General features: G+C 58.1%; 1 protein-coding gene across 6 annotated transcripts in view; it reads left to right on the plus strand.

Annotated features, from left to right (window-relative positions):
* Positions 1 to 21,495, plus strand: part of MYT1 (myelin transcription factor 1) — a 68,795-nt gene that overhangs the window by 36,788 nt on the left and 10,512 nt on the right. For 2 of the 6 annotated variants that reach the window (XM_070587837.1, XM_070587840.1), the window contains exons 7-18: positions 795 to 1,601; positions 3,305 to 3,439; positions 4,008 to 4,098; positions 5,227 to 5,340; positions 8,492 to 8,706; positions 10,013 to 10,200; positions 11,323 to 11,589; positions 14,311 to 14,465; positions 15,407 to 15,469; positions 15,583 to 15,651; positions 20,287 to 20,349; positions 20,685 to 20,768. In XM_070587837.1, coding sequence (XP_070443938.1) covers positions 795 to 1,601; positions 3,305 to 3,439; positions 4,008 to 4,098; positions 5,227 to 5,340; positions 8,492 to 8,706; positions 10,013 to 10,200; positions 11,323 to 11,589; positions 14,311 to 14,465; positions 15,407 to 15,469; positions 15,583 to 15,651; positions 20,287 to 20,349; positions 20,685 to 20,768 — 2,251 coding nt within the window. The remainder of the gene's footprint in view (positions 1 to 794; positions 1,602 to 3,304; positions 3,440 to 4,007; positions 4,099 to 5,226; positions 5,341 to 8,491; positions 8,707 to 10,012; positions 10,201 to 11,322; positions 11,590 to 14,310; positions 14,466 to 15,406; positions 15,470 to 15,582; positions 15,652 to 20,286; positions 20,350 to 20,684; positions 20,769 to 21,495) is intronic. The other 4 variants (XM_070587838.1, XM_070587843.1, XM_070587839.1 and 1 more) reach the window with 2 other exon arrangements.

Genomic DNA, 21,495 nt, shown 5'->3' on the forward strand with positions numbered 1-21,495 from the left:
GAAGGTGGCCCCAGGCCCTGGAGGGAAGCATGTGTCCTCAAGAGCCCCCACAGACTGAAGTCCTGAGGGTGGGAGCAAGGCGGAGGCACAAACTCCCCAACACCCCCAGCTTCTGGCGCCTTCTGACCTTGCAAGGTCTGAGATGGATTTTTATTTTATTTTGGAGCCAATCCAGGGAGAGTCCTCACACCCACCTCCCCCCTGGGGTTCTGGCTGTGCCTGAAGTGGTGGCCCTGTGGACTCCAGGTAGAAGGGGCTGGCTCGCCTGCTTTCTCATAAAGGAGGGAGTTTGGGGTTTGGGCATCAGCCCTGGCTCACTGCCCTGCTGGAGTGGGAATCCTTGTCGATGATCCCACAGGGTCTGCATGTGGTGAGCCCCCACTATATCTTAGTCATGGTGGTAATAAGATTTAAATTTGGGTCCTTTAAAAATATAAATTTTTTTACTACTTTTCAATTATGAAACAACTATTAATAGTCTGATATATTCTTTAAGCTCCATTTCATGAAATGCAGGTTTACCTGATTGGAAAAAGTACCCATAACGGGGAGGATAGTAATCAAAAATATCAGAGTAATTCTCAGCTTCAAAAATACAGTAGCGGTTACTCCATGCTCCTCCTAAAATAAGTTCACTGTGCTCTCCAGATCTGGGCAGAGGGCTGACACCAACGACCCAACCCAGTCCCCACTTCCAGGGTTCCGCGCTCCCCAGGCTGCGCAGGGCAGGTGGAGGGACCAGAGGCCCGGAGACCCACACGCCCCTCCCACATGGCCTTTCTGACTCTGTGCAGGAAGGAGCCCCGTCAAGTCTCATTTCGGATCCAACCCCGTCAGCAGCTCCATGGGCTCCTCCAAGGGCAGCTACAGCAGCTATCAGGAAATCATTGCAACTTCTCTCCTAAACTTGGGCCAAATAGCTGAAGAGACCCTGGTCGGGGAGGACTCTGGCCAGGTGGCCAAGGCAGGCCCCAGCATTGTGCACCTGGTTCAGGAGGAGCCTGAGGAAGGAGCTACCAGCGACGAGGGGGAAAAGGACGTCTTCATTCAGCCAGAGGACGCGGAGGAAGTCATTGAAGTCACCAGTGAGCGCCCCCAGGAGCTGTGTCCCCAGTCCCTGGAGGCCGTGGCCAGCGAGGAGTCTAGCCAGCGGCAAGTCAGCCTGGGTCATGAGGATGAAGAGGAGGAGGAGGAGGATGAAGATGAGGAGGAGGAAGAGGAGGAAGAGGACGAGGACGATGAGGATGACGAGGACGATGAGGAGGAGGCTGCTCCCGAGCTGATCTGCCCGGAGGATGCCTCCCCTCAGAAGGCCCCCAAGCCTGAGTACTCTGTCACGGTGGAGGTGCACTCTGACGACGGCAAGGATGAGGACTCGCGCTCCCAGAAGTCCACGGTCACGGACGAGTCGGAGATGTATGACGTGATGACCCGCGGGAACCTGGGCCTCCTGGAACAAGCCATTGCCCTGAAGGCTGAGCAAGTGAGAGCCGTCTGCGACCCAGGCTGCCCGCCTGTTGAGCAGGGCCAGTTGGGCCCTGGCGAGCAAGGGAAGGTGGCAAGGCCCTTGGATGCTGCGAGGAAGAGCTATTGCAGCAAAGGTAGGGGCCACACCTGCTCTCTGCCGTCCTCCAGGGACAGGGGCCCTCACAGGCTGGGGGGCAGCGGATGGATGCAGACAGGGGCCAACGCAGACACTGAGGAAACGGGCTTATACTGAACACGTAGGGTGATCCCGAGAGACACAGCTAAGGAGGTGAGAGGGACGGCAAGCTGGCCCCAGAGCCTCTGAAACAGCTGGGGGATGCGCCTGGGTCATGGGGAGGCCTAAACGAGCTGTAGCTCTGGGTACCCCTTAGCTGGTAGGTAGGTGGGGGCACAGGGCGCAGAATTTCTGGGAACACTCTCTCATATCAGACAGGGGGCAGATTTTGAGGGACACAGCTGAGGGGACATAGATGGGACATTATTTCAACCTGGAGGACAGCTTTCAGGAGACACCCTTTCAGGGTGGTACAGACTTGGGGGACAGCTGTTTAGGGGCTCAGATTCAGGCCATCACAGGCCTTGAAGGGATGTGGACACAGGGAGACCCAGGTGATGGTGACACGGGTTTAGGACAGGTGTCGGGGCCTGTGTGGGTGTCAGTTTGTGGGTGGCAGCCCTGGGGCCCATAGGCCAGGGCAGACATTGGTGGGACACTGTTGGGGACACATGGGGGACACAGATAGAGTGACAGCCCCAGTCTCAGGTTTGGGGACTCAGACATGTGGGACAGACATTAGGGGACCCAGATGCAGGGTGTCCTGCCTTTAAGGATACAGTTGAGGGCATAGACCCAGGGGACAGAGTCTCAGGGTGAGGCAGGGGGCTCAGCAGGAGCACTGAACAGTGCTGAGTCAGCCACTTGCTGTGGGAGAGACAGTGGAACTGGCTTTAAGGGGCTAACACTGAGGCACAGATGGGCGAGCATGGGACAGAGGCTGGGCGGCAGTGTTAGGAAGCTCAGGAAGCGTGGAGGAAGGCTAGTGAGCCCACAGGGCACCTCTGCCTGCCTGGTGGGGGGCAGCCCAGCTTCCTGCCCATTTGGACTCGAGAAGTGGAGCTGGGGCCCCACCCTCCCTGGTGGGGGTTCTGACGTGACTGTGACTTCTGCATACTCCCAAGGGGACGGCTCCCTCCTGGAGTTTCTCTGGGATGTTGGCTCTGCCCTGGGGATCATCCACATCCTGACAGGTTTCCCCTCTGGCCCCCACACACAGTAGTGCCCTCCCTGGGCCCACAGAGGCTAGACGAGGTCAGTGATTGAGATTGGGTGTAAGTTCCTGCCCAGGCATTTATCAGTCATGTGATTTCGGTGAGTTACTTAATGTCTTGTCCTCCTCATTTTGTCAAGTCCAAAGGACAGGTCCTGGAAGGGCCCTTGTCACATACCTTCAACTCTGTGCAGAGGCCAGAGCTCGGGTTATGGGAGCTCGTGGAGGCATGGCCCTCACATGGAAGCCCGTGGGCGATGTGTGATGCCAGCAGGAAAGAGGACACCAGCCTCAAGCTGAGTCGTCCTCTTCAGGACGCTGCGCGTCCTGCTCCTTGGGGCCGTTTCTCGGGGCTCCTTCATGTAGACAGCTCATGTGGACCAGTCTCTTCAGGATCGCCTCATTGTCCAGCCCCTCGTCCCTCTCGGGCTCTGGGGCAGCCTGGCCACTGTCCTCTCTGGACAGCCAGGGTGAAGGGTCACAAGCTGTCCCGTCCCTCCTGGCCCACTTCCTGGCTGCCCTCTCACTGACGCGTCTTGTGTGTTTAGATCCCTCAAGAGCTGAGAAGCGTGAGATCAAGTGCCCCACGCCGGGCTGCGACGGCACTGGCCACGTCACCGGGCTGTACCCTCACCACCGCAGCCTGTCTGGCTGCCCCCACAAGGACAGGATTCCCCCGGAGAGTGAGTGGCTCTGCGCGACCCAGGCTGTCTCTGGGGTTTGGATGGCGTCCCCAGGGAGGAGTGCCACCCGGGGCCCTATCCCTTTGGATTGGCACTGCCCAGATGCCCACACTGGAACCCTGTGAGGCTGGGGATGTGGAGTCTGCCCATTATCCACCTCGAGGTGGCAGCCTAGGTCAGGGCCCCAGGAGACTGCCACAGACACAGGCACATGGAGGGGAACCGGGGTCAGCAAGCTGGGGAGGGGCCCACCATCTGTGCTCTGGAGACTCAGGAGGAAAAGGCCTGTCCTTACTTCTAGGCTAGAGGCAGTAATTGTGAACATTAGGTTCAGAGGAGTGAATCACAGAACTAGAAGTTTTAGAGCTGAGTTGGTTTCTTCCCCATGGAGGCAGGGGGCCCTGTGGGAGGGGGTGCCTTGACTGGGCTGAAGCTTGGGGGCCGGAGCTGCCCTGGGTTGCTGCTTGGAGCTGCCGTGTCCCCACCCCGAGAACTGCGGCCTTCAGCTGGGGCTCCTGTATCCTCCTTGGCTGTGCTCACCGTCTCTCCCTCCCTGGTTCTCTCACAGTCTTGGCCATGCACGAGAACGTGCTGAAGTGCCCCACTCCTGGCTGTACGGGCCAGGGCCATGTGAACAGCAACCGCAACACACACAGAAGGTACTTGGGCTGAGCTGGGCGTGGTGAGGGCCGTGCAGGGGTCGTGCGGGGGTGGGCTGGGCCCGCTGTGTGTGCCTGGCCTGGACAGGGCTCGGGCCTGCCACGTCTCCCTGTGTGCTGCCCCTTGGGGATGGTACAAGGTCAGGGCAGACCTTCGGGGGTGGGCAGAGCTGCACCTGGAAGTGTGGTCACCTGGTGGTGTTGCCTTCTGTGCCACTGCAAATGGGGATCCTGAGAGACGGGAGGGCGGCTGGAGGAATGGATGTGCACTGGTGTGGAGGCCTATTGCCCACAGTGAGAGCTATGGAGGCTGTGTCCTGCCAATACTGGGGAACCCCTGCATGCCAGCTCTGGCTCGTGCAGGACCTAGCAGGCTAGGACCGAGCTTTGGCTGCCCTGTGGGTGTGCTGAGACCCCGGCAGAAACAAGGCTCTGGGGTGCACTTGAAGTTGGTTGTCTGTGTCCTCCTTGGCGAGAGGCGGCCCGTCCCCAACCCTTGCCTGGAGAGCTGTGGGCGGCCTGGCCACAGGGGGACGCGCCCTATCCAGCGGTACACTCAGCTGAGAGGACTGTGAGCTTCCGAGGCCGCTTCACTAAGAGGCTAAACTTCTCAGTGGAGCACGGCTGATGCAGCTTGGCTTTTGACAGACAGAGCCGCCCATGGTGTCTCTGGCTGAGTGCTTTCCTTGGTAGGACCTGCACCCTCCTGGGGTGACCCGGTGGTCCACATCCTCCAGGGTGGGCACCCAGGTCGTGGCCCAAGTCGGCTGACTGAACCTGAGCCGGAGACAGGTCCAGAAGGTGGCTCTGGCTGGTGGGGAGGGGAGGGAAGGAAGGGGCGAGGTGGAACCATGGCCCAGACCCACTCAGAGGAGGTGCTTTGCTCAGAGCTTTGAAGGCCTTTAAGATGTATTTTGTCCTCGTGTGTTGTTGGCTTAGAATTTCCCCAAACAGAAACTGACCAAGCAGCCTGTACTTCGAGGGTTTGAGGACAGAGCTGGAGAGAAGGCCCCACTCAGTAGGAGAGACCACCTCCCTGGGCTTCTCCTGGCAGCTGCTGGTCTCCCCAGCTCCCACGGGCATGACCTGGAGGAGAGGGCTCAGCTGTCCTCCTTGTCTTTTCTCTAGTTTGTCTGGGTGCCCTATTGCTGCTGCTGAGAAGTTAGCCAAATCTCATGAGAAGCAACAGCCGCAGACGGGAGATCCTTCCAAGAATAGCTCCCACTCGGACCGGATCCTCAGGTGAGCGAAATGAGCTGCAAAACCGAAGGGGCAGCCTCCCAAATGCCCAGGGCTTTGCAGTCTTTCCAGGGCTGCACGTGCCCATGCACATGCTCATGCTCATGTGTGTGCCCATGTTCACGCTCTTGCACGTGTGCTCATGTTCATGTGTGCGTGTGTGCCTTTGTTCATGCATGTGTGCCTATGATCATGCTCATGCATGTGTGCCTGTGTTCATGCTAGTGTGTGCGTGTGCCCATGTTCATGCTCATGTGTGCATGTGTGCATGCCTGTGTTCACATGTGCGTGTGCCCATGTTCATGCTTGTGTGTGCCTGTGATCATGCTCATGTGTGCATGTATCTGTGTGCGTGCCCATGTTCATGCTTGTGTGTATGCCTGTGTTCATGCTCATGTGTGTGTGTGTGTGTGCCCATGTTCATACTCGTGTGTGTGTGTGTGTGTGCACATGTGCGTGTGTGTGCTGATGCAAGCCACACATGGGACCCTGGGTCAGAGCTGGAGGGCAGTTTCAGGGGCACATAGGACAGAGTCTCATGTTTCCTGTGTTCGCAAGTGCCTTGGCTGTGGCACAAATACCCCCACAGCTGCCCATGCTTTACTGCCCTGTGAGTGTCTGAGCTCACCGCTTGAGAGCGTTCAGAGAGTGTTTGTGGAGATGCTGGTCCATCTGGAGAGAGCAGACCACATCTGAGGGCCATTGCCATCCAGAAAGCACCAGGAGCCGCTCGTCCCTGGCTGTCCTGCCTCTGCCTCCCTCAACCCAGGGATGGGCCTTAAACCAAGGGAGACTGTGCTTAGGTGCATGTGTGAATGTGTGCACATGTGTGTGCACGTGTGTACATCTATATGTGTAGATATGACTCATCACAGAACGCATCCCTCCCTCTATGTGACCCTGTGAAGTGGGTGCCAGGAATAAGGCCTTAGGCTCAGGAACTCACCCAAGGCCACACTTACCAGGCAGGGCAGCTGGCACTGGCACCCGGCCAGCCTGGCTTTGGAGTCTTGCTCCCAACCACAATTCTTCGTCCGGTAGGGCCACTTCCCTGAGGCGCACGGCACCTGCTGTGCTGGGGAACGACCCCACCCTCTCCTTTCCCCACCTGCTGTCCTCGCTCAGTGGACATCCTGTTCTCAATTTCTTTGAGGAACTAGAACTCACAAAGGTCTTCCCTCTCCTCAGTTCTCCAGACCCTGTTCCATATTCGCCTCCCAAAGGAGAGTGGGAGACCAGGGCTACTGTATCCTGCATGGGCCGTGCCTGGTGGCTATGGACAGGGTGGTGGCCTCCTGCCACCCACCTCCTTTCAGGGCCACCCAGCCCATCCCTTCCCTGGCATGTGCCTGGGAGTCTCAGCCAGAGGAGCTTGGCACCCACCTTGGCCTGCTCCGAGGTCCCATGCGAGGGGTCTGTGGGTGGGGAAGGGGCCTTGCCCCCCTGCACTGGGACATGCTCGCAGTCCTGTTCATGGGGCGCCTTCAGCTCTGCATGTCCAGCGGGCTCTGCCCACCAGCTGGCTCTCATGATGGTCGGAACTGCTTCCTTCCTCCCTGTTATTACTGTTCCTTCCAGCTTCCTATCAGTTACCACTTCTGTCCTTTTCCTTCCTGGAGCTAAGTCACTGATAAAACGTCAAACCACCAGGCATGTGAGGTCCTGTGAGGTCTGGTGGGGGGAAAACTGGCTCCAAACTTGGAAGCTGTGCCCCCAGGGACCTTTGATCTCAGTTTGTTTGCCTGTAAAAGTGGGACAACAGTGTTGTCTATCAACTTCGAGCTTCTTACGAGACTCCACGGAGGCAGTGACATTTTGCCTCCCTGGCCCTTGATGAGGAGCCTGGAATGGAAGTTTGTGCCCAGGATGCAGGAGCCTTCTGCTCAGGCTCTGGCCATCCTGTGAGGCCACATTTCTGGATGTCGGGCCCTGGTGCAGGGAAAGTTCTTGCAAAGCTTTGCTGGAATCGTGGACACTCAGTCCGTGCTGCTTGCTGAGAAAGCCATCCAAACACGGTAGGGATGTTAAATTTAGGATTCGTTTTACCCTGGGGGTGCCTGAGTGTTCTCCAGCAGCTTCTTTCCATGTCACTGGGCCAAAGTCTAGCCAGGCCTTCTCACCCTCCTTTGGGCAGAAAATGTGCCCACATTCTGGTGGTGTCTGGTTTTCCAAGGCCCTTTAGTGCTGACCTCCTCATGGTTGCAGGGTCCTTCTGTCACTAGGCTTGTTTTTGGGCCACACTCAAATTCTTACAGCACCCAGTGCATTGGAGGCCCTCACCATTGGCCTCTTCCTAATTCTGCCCATCCACTCTTTCCGGACTGAAGTCATTGCTTGGTGCAGAGACAGGAGCAAAGAGAGCTGGGGGCGGGGTGGTTCTCCCAGCCTCCTTCTCCCTTTTCCTTCTCTCTGAGCTAACTGGTACAGAAGCTCCCCTACTCCGTGTGGTTGCCATTCTCTGCCTGGCTGGTCTTCCTGCCCTGGCTCCCATGCTGTCTCAGCCAGCGTCTTCACACCATCCCTTAGGCATTTAGAAATCTGAATTCTTCCAAGAGCTTCAGTAACGATGAACTGAACACTCACAGTGGCCTTTCCACGCCTGTTCTTAACTCCTCCAGCAGCCTCTCCAGGGGCCGTCTCAATGACTTGAAGAGAAGACAGTGGAAGGCTGAGCCCCTGCACAGGTGGACACACCCGTGTCCCCTCTGGATACCCCAACTCCCTGCCCACTGGGGAGTTCTGAGTTTTCCTGCAGCTAGAATTCTGCATTGCAGTGGCTGCCTGCCACCCCGGGGATGCTCCTGCCAGGCCCCCTGCCGAGGGCCCAGACTGGTGGTGGCAGAGCTCTTTGAACCTGCTCTCCCAAGTTCTGAGTGGAAGTCTTGGACCCTCCCTCCTCTAGCTAATGCCGTCTGCAAGGGATGTGCTGTTCAAGGTTCCTATTGCTTCTGGCTTGCAGGCAGTTCTTCCTCACATGGATCAGGCCCTGGGCACCCTTTACTGGTGGGACATGGGGGAAGGTCTCTCTGGGTCTCTGTCTACACTTGACTCTGAGGGGTCCCTGTCCAGGCTGTGGGATAGGGCACTGCGGATGGGTCGCATGGGGTCCCTGGGTCCTGTCCTCATGGTTCTGCATCTCTATCCCGCACCCCAGGCCCATGTGCTTTGTGAAGCAGCTCGAGGTCCCTCCGTACGGAAGTTACCGGCCTAGTGTGGCTCCTGCCACACCCAGGGCCAACCTGGCCAAGGAGCTGGAGAAGTTCTCCAAGGTCACCTTCGATTACGCAAGTTTTGACGCTCAGGTTTTTGGCAAACGCATGCTTGCCCCAAAGATTCAGACCAGCGAAACCTCACCTAAAGCCTTTAAATGTAAGTCGGGGAGAAATGCTCCTGGGCTATGCTGGGTTTGAGGGGCAGTAGAGGAGGGACCCCAGCCAGGAGCGTTGTAGGGAATTCCTACCCTGGGGGGCTGGTGGATGGGATCGGACACAGGCCTGGACCCAGCTACCCCAGTGTCCACTGTGATGGCCTTTATGGGGTCTGCTTATCTCCCATGTTGCCACCTCCATGTTCACCATCAAACCTGATATATCTCCTCACTAATTGTGAGACAAAACTGAGGTCCTTTATGATGTGCATCTTCAAAGGCTTAAGAATAACTTTGCTGACGTGGTCCACCACAGAAGCCATCTGCCTTCCTGCTTGGGGACCATCTTGCTGGATACAACGTGTTATTTGTGATATTAGCAGCAAATTTGCTGAGTACTTGTACTAACAAAATTCATCCGTACAGACCTTTGAGAACAATCCTTCCTGCCTTTTTGATCACTTATTGCAGTAATTTGTGGGTTTCAAGCCCTTTAGTACTGGAAATACATATGAAATGGAAAAGCAGCCCCAGTGTACCCCTGAGATTGGAACTGGCATCTCCTGGTGGATGTTGTTGGTCCCCAAATGCAACAGAGATGAGTTTCCTAGATATTAATAATAACAATACCAATTGAAACAATTACCACTGGAGCACGTACATCTCCTGCTTGTTAGGACTGAGAGCCTCATGTCTTCAGACACGGGCACTCACCTGCACTAGAGCACCCCAAGGAGCTCTCCATGTGTCTGGAACTGTGTTGGCAATGTGTGATTACTCAGGGACATCCCGCCTGAGAGTGAGTGTGTGGCTACTGCGCAGTCCCTAGAGACGATGGCGTTTGACGCCTGAGCTTGTCGTGTTTATTTGAGGGAGATGTCACTGTATTAAAGCAGTGACTATTCTGGGGACACCAAAATCAGCCTTTTGAGATGCTGTGACAGAATTTTCCTACTTGTGTGATACTCCAAACACTCGTCCTATTTACAGACTTCTTTAGTCTCTCAATAAGCACACACCGATAGACAGCTTGTTTTTGTTTGAAATACCAGGGATGCTGGAATGTCTGGAGGGTTTTGCTCTTTCTGCCCAAATTTGGGTCAAGCCAGAAATAGCCTCTTCAGTGCCTGACAAGAGGGCAAGTGGGAGCAGGGCATGTGGGCACCTGCGAGTGGGTTGAATGACCCGGCCCTACCTTCCCCTTGGCGGTGCCCAGGGCACGCTCAGCTGTCCCAGAGCCCCCAGTGTGCTGCGTGGCCGCCTCATGTTCAAGTTACATATCAGCCTGGTGTTGTTCCCTCTTTGCAGCCGAACCTTTCCCAAAGGCCGCTTCCCCCAGGCACAGCCCCTGCGCTTCCTCCTCTTCCGCAGGCTTCGACTACGCCCACGACGCGGAGGCCGCTCACATGGCTGCCACCGCCATCCTGAACCTCTCCACTCGCTGCTGGGAGATGCCCGAGAACCTCAGCACGAAGCCACAGGACCTGCCCAGCAAGGTGGGCGTGTCCCCTGGGGAAGCTGGTCTGAGGCGGAGGGGGGCGGGGTTTACTGCCAAGACCACATGCCCCCCTACCAATGTGCTCAGCAACACCCAATGTCTCCTTGGTAATTATCGTCCTTGTCTTCTCTCCCTCCTGGCCACAGCCCTGGACGACCAGAGAGGTGGGAAGGGTCCTTCTGACAGCTGTGTGCTGTGCCTAAGGGGCCAAACATACATGTTCCCACATTTCCCTGAGTCTGAAGATTGAGCACATGCGTGTTCTCACGTTTCCCTGAGTCCAAGGGTCATGCACACGTGTGCTCCCACGGTTTCCTGAATCTGAGGGTCACGCACACATGTGTTCCCACATTTCCCTGAGTCTGTGGGTCGCACATACGTGTTCCCACATGTTTCCCTGAATCCGAGAGTTGCGCACACACATGTTCCACATTTCCATAAGTGTGAGGGTTGTGCACACGTGTGTTCCCATGTTTCCCTGAGTCTGAGGGTTGTACACACGTGTTCCCACATGTTTCCCTGAATCTGAGGGTCGTGCACACATGTGTTCCATGTTTCCATAACTGTGAGGGTTGTGCACACACGTGTTCCCATGTTTCCCTGTGTCTGAGGGTCGTGCACACGTGCTCCTACATTTCCCTGAGTCTGTGGGTTGCACACACATGTTCCCACATGTTTCCCTGAATCTGAGTGTTGTGCACACGTGTATTCCATGTTTCAATAACTGTGAGGGTTGTGCACACACGTGTTCCCATGTTTCCCTGTGTCTGAGGGTCACGCACACGCATGTGCTCCCACGTTTCCCTTAGTCTGCGGGTGGGGCGCACAGTGCTCCTTTGTGTCTCTCTGCGTCTGTTGGTGGTTCTCCCCTGACCACGCTCTCGGCCCTCTCCAGGGTCTGGTTTGTGGTGCTGGGGACTCGAGGGAGAGAGGTGGTTCCCCATGTGAGTCTGAGATGGTGGCGTGCCAGCACCCCTCCTCCTGGGCCCTTCGATTCCTGTTTGGCTTGGCTTCCTTTTGAGGGAGCCGCTGTTGCAGGCCTTCTGGATGCTGAGGTAACGCACCAGAAGGCATGCGGGAAGGGCGGAATCACTAACAGACCTCACCTGTGCAAGTGCAGGCAGCGGACATCGAGGTGGACGAGAACGGGACCCTGGACCTGAGCATGCATAAGTACCGCAAGCGGGGCAGTGCCCTCCCCAGCAGCAGCAGCAACAGCAGCCCAGGCGTGAAGTCTCCTGATGCCTCCCAGCGCCAGGGCGGCACCAGTGCCCCCAGCAGCTCCATGACCTCGCCCCAGTCCAGCCAGGCCTCCCGCCAGGATGAGTGGGACCGGCCTCTGGACTACACTAAGCCCAGCCGCCAGCGAGAGGAGGAGCCCGAGGAGGTAGGTGCGGGAGCTGAGCCAGGGGCAGCGCTGCAGGGGTCTTGCCCTGCCTGAGGGCTCTTGTCGATGCACCTGCTTCTCCAGCAGAGCCTCGGGGGTCCTGTCCTTCCCACATAGGGCTCTGCAGCCTCCGGGAAGCTAGGAATGGAGGGATTGTCACCCTTTTGCCATGCTGTGGCCTCATCTGTCCGAGAGAGGGGTGGTCTTCTCACCTCCGCAGACGCGGCAGTGAGTAGGGTGCAGGCCCTCAGGGAGGGCAGGGAGAAAGGCCTCCTTCAGACCCCCTGGAGGGGGATTTGGGAATGGCTCTGAGTTCCTTGGTTTTGTGGGCATCCCACCAACCTGCTGTCCAGGTCGGGAGACCTCGAACTCTGGTGGCTGCCCCTTGTAACCATCCCCAGGACACTCCAGGCCTCCTGGCTCCTTGGACAGAGGCAGGAGAAAAATCCTGGTCTTGAGAGCCCCCTTGGGCAGTGGTCTGAGTCCCAAGACCAGCACTCCTGGTAAAGAGCAGCAAGCCAGGTGTCTGTGCCGGAGCTGTGGTCTGGGGCCACCGAGCATTCCCTCTCCCGTCATCCGCTCGTCGAGATGATCGAGGGTTTTTCCGCAAAGAGATGTGTGTCTGGAGCAGCACAGCCCAGTGTGACAGCAGCACAGGCTCAGGGCAGCCTCCACACAGTGCAGGTCCCCTCCTGTCTCCTCCCTTCTCCCTGCCAGCCCCTCAAGAAGGCAGGGGGCAGGTTCCTGTGGATAGAGGCAGGGCCAGCCCCCCAGGAGGGCGGGTGTGGGTGATAGAGAGGCCGGACCCCCAGGAGGGCAGGGGCGGCACCTTGTGGAGGGGGAGCTTCCATACTCCTGGGAGCCAGGCTCCCTGTACACACTTCACATGCTCCCCACTTTACGGAGGAGTGGACTGGGCCCCAGGCTGAGATCACTTGGCTCATCACGAGCTGCAACTGGGTGCCAGGCCCCAGAAGAGGGGCGCCTCAAAGACTGAGGCCCAGTGGAGGCCGTGTCTATGGGGCTGCACAGGCACTTTTCTCCCTGGCTGGTGGGAGCGCAGTCTGAGGCTGGGGCGGGGCCCTCCTGTGTGGGGGCCACCAGTACAGTGTCTCCACGTCTGCTCTCCTCCTTGTTCCATTCGTGCCCCCAGGACTACGTCGTCCCTCCCCAGTGCCCTCGGCACCTTCCCTGCCCCTTTCCTCGACACCCCCCCGCCCCCCCCCCCCCCCCCCCCGCCTCAGGCTGGTCTCCCAGGCTGCTCTGCCCCTCCCCCTCCCCCTTCACACTCCCCATGAACATCCTCCTCCCCTCCCAGGACTGTCACCATCCTTGGTGGGGTGACCCAGGTCTCAGAGACCCAGTGAAGCCTGCCCATGCTCTATCCCGGGATCAGAAGTCCACTCTCCAGCCAGAAGCCTCGGCCTCCCTCTCCTCCAGCCCCTTATCCTGGGCACAGGTGCTCCACATCTTTCTGGATCACCCCCAGAAACGCCTCCTGAATCAGGCCTTCCTGAGACCTCCACCACGGGCCTGGAGTCCCTACTCAGACTCGCTTTCCAGCTCTGCCCGCTGACCCTTCACTGTCCCCACTAAGGCTGAGGCCTCTGCCTGGCAGCAGCCCCTTCTCACTGCCCCAAGAGACCCCAGGCCCCTGTGTCCATGGGCCTCTGGGGTGCTTTCCCTGCTCTGGAGCAGCATCCTCCTCATTTATCCTGAAGACTCAGCTTAAGTTGAAGAGCTTCGTCCAGCTTGCTCAGGCAAAACTCTCCTCGTGCCTCGTTCCATAGCAGTGACAATAGCAGTGACAGCAATGCCCACAATGGCAACGAGACCACCAGTCACAGAGAGCTGTGTGTGCTGGGCTGTGGCTCCTCTGGCTCGTCCTCAGTCGAGCCCTGGGTGTCCTGTGAGGCCGCTGTTTTCTCAAGCTTTGAGGCGTGGCATCTGGGCCCCAGGACGCTGCACAACTTGCCTGGGACCTAGGGCGAGAGCCTGTGTGGGATCTGAACTGCGAGCCACCCCATGGGGTTAACCGCTTCTGCCACAGGCCGACCTGCAGGGCACTGACCTTCCTGACTCTGTGGCTCCCCCACCCTCTATGGCAGGGACAGTCCTTGTTCTCTCCTCGTCCACAGCACCCTACCCTTGGGTGATGAGTGGACACCACCAGACCCAGCATTTGAGTTCAAAGCACTTATTAAATGCCTGCTGTTGTCAAGGCGTTGTGCTGGGTCGGGGCATAGGGCCCGACGGTCACAAGGTCACTGTGATTGTCATCGTACTTCGTACGTTGTCACTCTCATTGTGCTATCTCATCATCACAGCATCTCAGCAGACACGTATTTTGCTAGTGCCCACTGTCTACCGGGTGCCATTTGTAGCTCCGAAGGGGCTGCACTTGTAGACTCTTGTGTTTAGAAGGAGGCCCAGCATGGTTAGGTGGAGGTGACCCACGTGCCCAAGGCCGTGGAGGGTGTCAGGAACTGGCCACACTGGGCCACTCAGGAGCTCTGGCTGCAGTGGGGGAGCACTCCAGCCCCGGGGGGTGCTGTCTCCTGTATCTTAGGGGAGTAAGTCTTCCTCTCATCCAGAAGACAGGAGACTCCAGAAAATGCCTCTGTGGACACTGTTCTGAAGGGTCCCTCTCCCTCAGCCCCCGGGTTGGGCGCCCAGCCCCCCGCCAGCCGGTTAAAACATCTCCCTGCTGGTTTTTTGCAGTCAGAGCCAGCAGCCCATTCTTTTGCTTCTTCTGAAGCAGATGACCAGGAAGTGTCGGAAGAGAATTTTGAGGAGCGGAAGTACCCCGGGGAAGTTACCCTGAGCAACTTTAAGCTGAAGTTTCTCTCCAAGGACATAAAGAAGGAGCTGCTCACGTAAGTCCCCACCTCGGCCGACAGGACTCCTTGGAGAACCTCAACAGTCTAGAAAGGATCGTGTCTTGGTCTGAGCCATAATGACTGGGCCTACTCCATCTGGGGCTTTCCCCTCGCCCTGGCCTAGCTCTGACTGTCCTCCTGCCCTGACCCTCTTGGGGGAGAGGTTGGGCATCCTTCACTAGAACCCTCTTGAGCCAGGCAATGAGTGATAGGTTCCCCGCCATCTCTGCACCACACTGGGCACGAACACAATCCTTTGAAGTGGTTAGGAATGACGTGTTCTGGTCCACAGAGCAGGATGAGGGCTGAGGGGGCTGACCCTCTCCCAAGCCACAGCTGTTGCCCTGGCTCCCAGCGCTGGGCCTGATGTGTGTTCAGCCTTAGGACTCAGCACCCTCAGCCCTGGCAGAGGCTGACTCCTTTGAGCTGGTCCTCATGGGGTTTAACCAGGTGTCGTTGGGGAGCCAGAAGCTGCTTGTAGATGTGAGCTGCCCTGTGGCCTCTGGTCAGCCTTCACTGAGAACCACCTCTCCTTGAGGACGCTCACTGTGCTCAGCTTGCTCCTGGGGTTCCTCTTCTCCTTACCCTGAGCCCCACCAGCTTCCTGCCACCCTGTAGCTGGCTGTCTTAGGAACTCCCTGCCGTGATGTTTGTGGGCAAATGCATGTGCACGCATAGCACATGTGCATCAGAGGTGTCCTAGCTTCAAGTGGAACCTTAATTTGGCTCTTTTTCTCCTTGAGTTAAGTTGTGTGGGAGAAACTTGCAGCTCAAGAGGCGAGGGCTGTGCTCTGAGGACTGAGGGGGAGGGGTTGGCCGTGGCTCGTGGGTGAGGCAGGAGCAGGTGCCAGCTCCCTCCCCGAGGAGGCTCAGCCTGGGGGCCAGGCCTGGCAGGTGTGCCTTGCTCTCTGTTCTGACGCTCTTTTTCCTTTGTCCAGCTGTCCCACCCCAGGCTGTGATGGCAGCGGCCACATCACCGGAAACTATGCCTCCCACCGCAGGTTCGTGCCCCACTCGGGTCCGGCCTGGCCTGGGTGCCATGTGGTGGGTCTTCCTCCTCTCCTCCTCTGCGCTCCTCTTTGCTTACCCCGATATCCCATCTCTTCTCTTTCAGCCTCTCTGGTTGCCCTCTTGCTGACAAGAGCCTCAGAAACCTCATGGCTGCCCATTCTGCTGACCTCAAGTATGTCTGCCCTCCTCGCCTCCCATCTCTTGGGCGACTCCCTTGCTCTGCTCTCTCCTTCCATGAGGCTACAGACAAAATCGGCCTTCTCCAGGGCTCCAGCCCCAGGCTGGCCCCACCACGGGGTGGGGCAGAGAGGCAGGGCCAGGGAGGGGCTGATTCCGCTTGTCTGGGGCCACTGCTGCTGCCTGCCTCCTGCTCTGAGTGCTGCTGCTGCCTGTCTTCTTGCCTGTCTTCTTGGGTCAGGGGCTGCTGTGGCTCCTGTGCCTCCCTCAGCCCACCTTTCGGGAGCTGGGGGCAGGAGGCCGGGGCGGGGGAGCACGACCCGCCTCCCGCTCCCAATGGTCCCCTCCTCCTCTCCTTCTCCCGGGGACCCCTGCTGGGCTGTCTGAGCCTCCTGTCCTCACTGCTTTGAGATTTGGGAGAAGCCCAGACTGGCCTTGGCTTGGAGGCCTTGCGTTGCTCCATGGGCTGCAGGCTGTGTGGCCCTTGCTGGAGGAACTGATGCTGATGGTGAAAGAGAGAGCTCTTTGCCCTGCCCTCTCCTGCAGCCCCTTCCCGCTGCTTCCATCTTGGCCTCTGGTGCCTCCCGGACATGCCTCCCCTCCATGTGCATCCCTCCTCTTTGCTGAGCACCCGCTTTTTCTGCTTCTGCTCCTCCCTGCCCGTAACACATGGGTGGGGACGGTCCTGTGGCCCCAGCTAGCCTGCTTGACCGTCCAGCTCAGATGAGATGCACCCAGAGGTTTCCTAGGTGTCAGTGTCCTCTTGGTTGGAGTTGGGGACTGTCATTGCCTTTTGTCTTCATGCCTTCAGTTAAGCTGTGACGTCCCAGCTGGTGTGCCCCTGAGCTGTGCGGCTCTCGTCCTGGGCCCCCAGGCTGAGCCAAGGCTGAGGAAGGAGGTCCTACTCTTGTCCCTTTTGGGTCACCCCTCTTCAGGGGCGTCCCTCCCTTCCTCAGGCCTCTGTGCTGGGGAGCGCTGAATCCAGGCCACATTTCCCTGGCTCGTTCCATTCTGGGGCCAGACAGGAGCTGGGGTGCTGGTGCTTCTAAGGTGAGGACCTGCTGTTGGTGACAGCTTCCAGGGACCTGAGCGGATTTAGAAACAGGGCAGAAAGCTCTAGAGCTCCAGAGTCCCCATGCTGCCAGCCTTCCCTTGTCACTCTCAGGAGGCCCAGCAGCCAGGAGAAGCATGTCATTGCCTGTTGTCACCAATGGGGCCTTCCATTCCTGCAGATGGGGCCGGATTTACTGCCAGAATCATCCTTCCGGGAGTTACCAGCTTTAACGTAAACGTTTTCTGAGGCTCAGCTCGTGGCAGATCCATGTTCACTCATTCATTCCTGGTGTCCAGCCCCAGAAATCCACTGGGAACCCTGAGTCCTGCCAGCCCAGGAACGTCCTCCCCAACCTCCGTCTCTCCTCTCCTCTCACTCCCTTTCTCTGTTTCCTTTTCCAATTCTTCTTGCTTTTCTAACTATGATCAGTTTTCAGGGTTTTCCAGTCTAAGGGTCATTAGACTCTAAGATGTGACCACAGGTGCTCGGTAGCTCTTTCCTCTTGCAGAGCAGGTGCTCAGGGAAGGAGAACATGGGCCCATCTGAGTCTGGAAGTGTGGCCATCTGGGAGGCTTGGCCCCTCTAAGACTAAGCACTGTGAAGAGCTTTACCCACAACTTGTTTGGAAATAGCAACAGGAAGTCTTCTGTGTATGAAAACACGTCACTCGTCAGCCTCAGCAAGGTCTAGGGGGGCGGCTGAGGTGCCCCTGACTCCCTCCGAAGCACTTCTCTCCACTTGGGGGTCTTTCTGTGAGAGCTCACGCCTGCCTCCCTCAGGCCACAGGTGGGCTTGGGATGGACGTGTGCTGGACTCCACCATGTTCCTCGTACACCAACGCTCCCCTCTCCCTCCTCCTGTCCACTGGGTATCTGGCATGGGCTGTTCCTCACCAGCCTTGTGGCAGCAACAGGTGAAGGGGACCCATCCCCAAGGGGGCAAAGACATGTGTGCCACCGCCTTGCAGACGAGGCTCTTTTGGTGGCTTCCCTCTCAACACCTGGTGCAGCGACAGGCCCACATGATGCGTTTTCTGTTTCAGTCAAGTCCCAAGGACATTTGCTTTTCCCTTCCATGTACCCAGTGTGATCAGGAGACCTGCTGCCTTGGGCTGCTCATCCCGCTCTGTGCACAGGGAGTTGGAGGGCAGCCACACACCCTGCAAGGGTGTGACACGGGGACCTCTGCACAGGGTCAGGGACAGCCCCCACATGGGACAGGGATGGGGCTCGGAGGCGAGACCTGGTGTGTACCGCCAAGCTGTGCTGAGTCCCTTAGACACGGATTCTTCCACCTGCCCAGGCAGAACACTCAGAAGCAGGTGGCAGAAGGGCTCCTACAGCTGATCCTGTGGGGCCATAAGAGCCGCTGTGCTGCCAGCACCCAGCACAGACACCTGCTTCTCCAGCCGCCTGAATGCCATCCTCTCTGGGACACGACTCTCAGGAAAAGCCATTGGCTCAAGGCCTTGTGAAGAATGTGGGACGGCCTCACCTGCCTGGAGCAGGTGTGCCTCAGTAGGACCCCTGGGAATGCAGTCCCACCGGCTGGGACCTCCCCCAGACTCAGTCACAGGTGCTAGTGGGGGCTGCCCCGTGCCAGGTATGTCACCCACAGGCCAGAGCTGAGCTTAGGCCCTCAAGGCCTAGGGCTGCTAGGGGCCATGACGCCCTGGCCACGGCTCGTGATGCCGAGCCTCTGAGTTCTGTTGCTCACTTCCCTGAAGCTAAGGAGCAGGGCCCCGGACAGCCGCCAGAGCAGCTGCAAAAGCAGGAAGAAGGCCTGTCCTCCCTCTCTGCGCTTGGTCTCCCAGGGAGCAGGAATGGCCGGCTTGGGCCATGGAGTGCTTGGCAGGGCACCCTGCGCTGAGGAAGGGGCGGCCTCAACATGGAGAGCTGTGCGAGGGACACCCTGACGTGCCCAAAGGGCCTGGTGCCCACGGCCCCGAGCAGCTTGCACCCTGGAGCCTGGACTCTGCAGAGATGCTAAGCTTCAGGGTAGAAGTGTGGTAGCAGTTTGGGGTTTGTTTGAAAGGGTGAAGCCTACCCAAATGGGGGTGATGAGTGGTTTCTATTAAAATGCAAAAACCTCCTTGCTCCAGGTGTATATGGGTTGAACTGTGATCACAGGTGACTGGGGCAGGAGTCATCATAATTTCAATGGGGTTTCAATTACCCCCAAACCCAGCAGGAGGGTGATTTGACCAGTTGGTGGATGATAGGCCAGGGAGGCCTTTGGGTGTGTGGCCCCAGGGCAGGGGTGAGGAGGGTGCTTTGAGAAAGTTGAGGGGGCTGGAGAAGGAGCTGGGCGGGGAGGCCTGGGTATCAAGCCCTTCAGTCATCGGGCCAGCCTCAGGGTTTCTCTGATGGGGAATGGGCAGTGTCAGCCTGGCCTGCGGGGGTCCAGCTGAAGGTCCTGAGGCTGCGGGGAGTTCTTTGGCCTTTCTGGCTTCCTCTGACCTGCCCCAAATGCCACACTCAGCGTGTGCGTGTGCCGGTGAAGGAGGACACTGAGGAAGGGCCTCGGGTGCAGCGCAGGGACCTGAGTGGATGGAGCCCCCTGTGGATGAGATGCAAAGACCTGCACCCTGTTCCAGCTGGCACTGGTCCCACGACCCTCTTGGGGCCACTTTCGCACTAAGCAGCGGCTTCAGCTCTCACGGTTCTCTCTCTGTGCGGATGAAACCAGAAATGGCGGATATGCGCTCTGAGAGCAGCAGGCTCTCCAGAGGCAAGCAGCCAGGTCCTGCCAGGTCCCGCCAGGTCCCGGGGGGCTAGAGCCATGCCCTCGTGAGGGCGAGGTGTGAAGCCACAGGTGTGCTCCAGAGGGGCAGCCCTGGGATCCACCTTCCCGTGCTGATGCCAGCAGGAGCTCGCCCCGTTTTCCTCAGCTGACAGTCGGTGGAAAGGAACTTAGGAAAACCCACGCTCGTATAGTGAAGTGAAATCTTTACCTTCTACGCAATCGCTCGTCAAACATTTTGGGTGCATAAAGCTGGGCTTTTGTGTTTTGTGTCTCCCCACCTTACCTCACCGGTGCTGCTGCCCCTCCATGACCTGGCTGCGTGAGTTCTTCACTCACGAAGAATTGCACCCCAAGGTGACGGGTGCCGTGGCCAGCATGCCGTGGGCACTTAGTCGGCATCTGTTCATTTGCTCTGACATGACAAGCCTCCGCGAGACCAAGGCTTCTTCCTCCCAGGGATGTCAAGGAAGATGAACTGGTCTTAGGGGTTAGATTTCCCTTTCTGAGCAGTCGTGTTTAAAGTTAAGGCCCATGTGTGTTCTGGAACCTTCTAGTCCAGCCTAGAACCCCAAAGAAGGCCACAGTGGGAGCCCACTGTCCCTGCAGGGGAGACATGCTCTCCTCTTGGCCTTCCTGGGCCCCTTTGGGAGCCTGGGTATCAAAGTTCTGAAGCCTGGAGGTGGTGGTAGCAGGCCGGCCAGACACACGGCTGTTTGCGAGACCTCGGTGCTGGGGAGGCGGGTGGGCCCATGGGGGGCTGGGCACAGAGGGCATCTTTCTGTGGCCAGGAGTTTTCACTGGCTCTGGTCCCAGCTGCCCTGTCCTCCGCAGGTGCCCCACGCCCGGCTGTGACGGCTCTGGCCACATAACGGGGAACTACGCATCGCACCGGAGGTGAGCCTGCCACAGCCGGGGTGTCAGGCTGGTGGGGCGGGTCCCCTCGTCAGATGGAGTTGTAAAGCTCCGAATAAGACATTGATGTTGCCAGCAACCAGAGCCTGTTTCATCTCTTTAATCTGAGTTGTCGCTGTTCCCAGAGCCTCATCTGGTTGCCACTGTATCCGGAGCTGGGGGTTCATAGCGACGCTTCTGTCAGTGGCCCTGCTGCCCAGGAGAGCGCTCGCTGGCACGAGGGTCCTAGGATCTGCTGGTTGCTGACCGCAGGCCTGGGGGGAGGGGCGAGGCAGGTGGGTGTGGACTGCTGCAGCACTTTTCCTCTCTCAAACTAGCTTGTCCGGCTGCCCTCGTGCCAAGAAAGGTGGAGCCAAGGTGACCCCCACGAAGGATGACAGGGAGGATCCTGAGCTGATGAAGTAAGTCAGGGTCCTACCGGCCCCATTGTTGCTTTGCAGAATTGGGATTTTCCTGTATTTCATATTTTGAAGAAGTTCCTTCTAGATTCCCTTTTCATTGATAGGGCAATCTCATTTTCACCGACGTTCTCGTACCCTGCCTGTGATGCCTGCAAGGCACGAGCCACCTGCGTGGTGTTGAGGGCGTAGGCGCTGGCTCCCTTCTGAGCTTCTGAGGTCTGGGGGTGTTTGGTGGGGCTGGGAGACGCGAACGCTCTGCCACTCGTGCACCTGGGGGTCCTGGGCACCCACAGGCATCACAATCTGTGCTTCTTTGGTCTGGAGGGAAAGGTCAGGTGCAGGAGTCAAGGAGGATTAGAAAGACGATGATCCTTGAATCGTGCGTGTCTGCACTCCCACACTCCTGTGTGCTCACACACCTTTGCAGGGAGCTGGTGTGGAGTGAGGGAGCCCAGGATGGTCACCCCAACGGGGACCTTGACACTGCCATGAGGAGGAGAAAGACCTCTTGGGCTTTAAGTGACTGAAGTCCCTGAAACCCTCTACTGACCTTCTCACTGGGGGTGCCCGACACGTCATCAGGGGCTTTGCATGAACTCTGATCCTGTGTGTGCCCAACTCCATGGGCCTTGTATTATTGCAACCTCATCTTTCCAGACGAGAACTTGGCCCCTGAGCCCCCACTTGCAGGTGGGGCCAAGGCTGTGCCACAGGTGCAAACAGGGAG

Source organism: Equus przewalskii, chromosome 21 (assembly GCF_037783145.1).
Source record: "Equus przewalskii isolate Varuska chromosome 21, EquPr2, whole genome shotgun sequence".
Taxonomy (NCBI): Eukaryota; Metazoa; Chordata; class Mammalia; order Perissodactyla; family Equidae; genus Equus; species Equus przewalskii.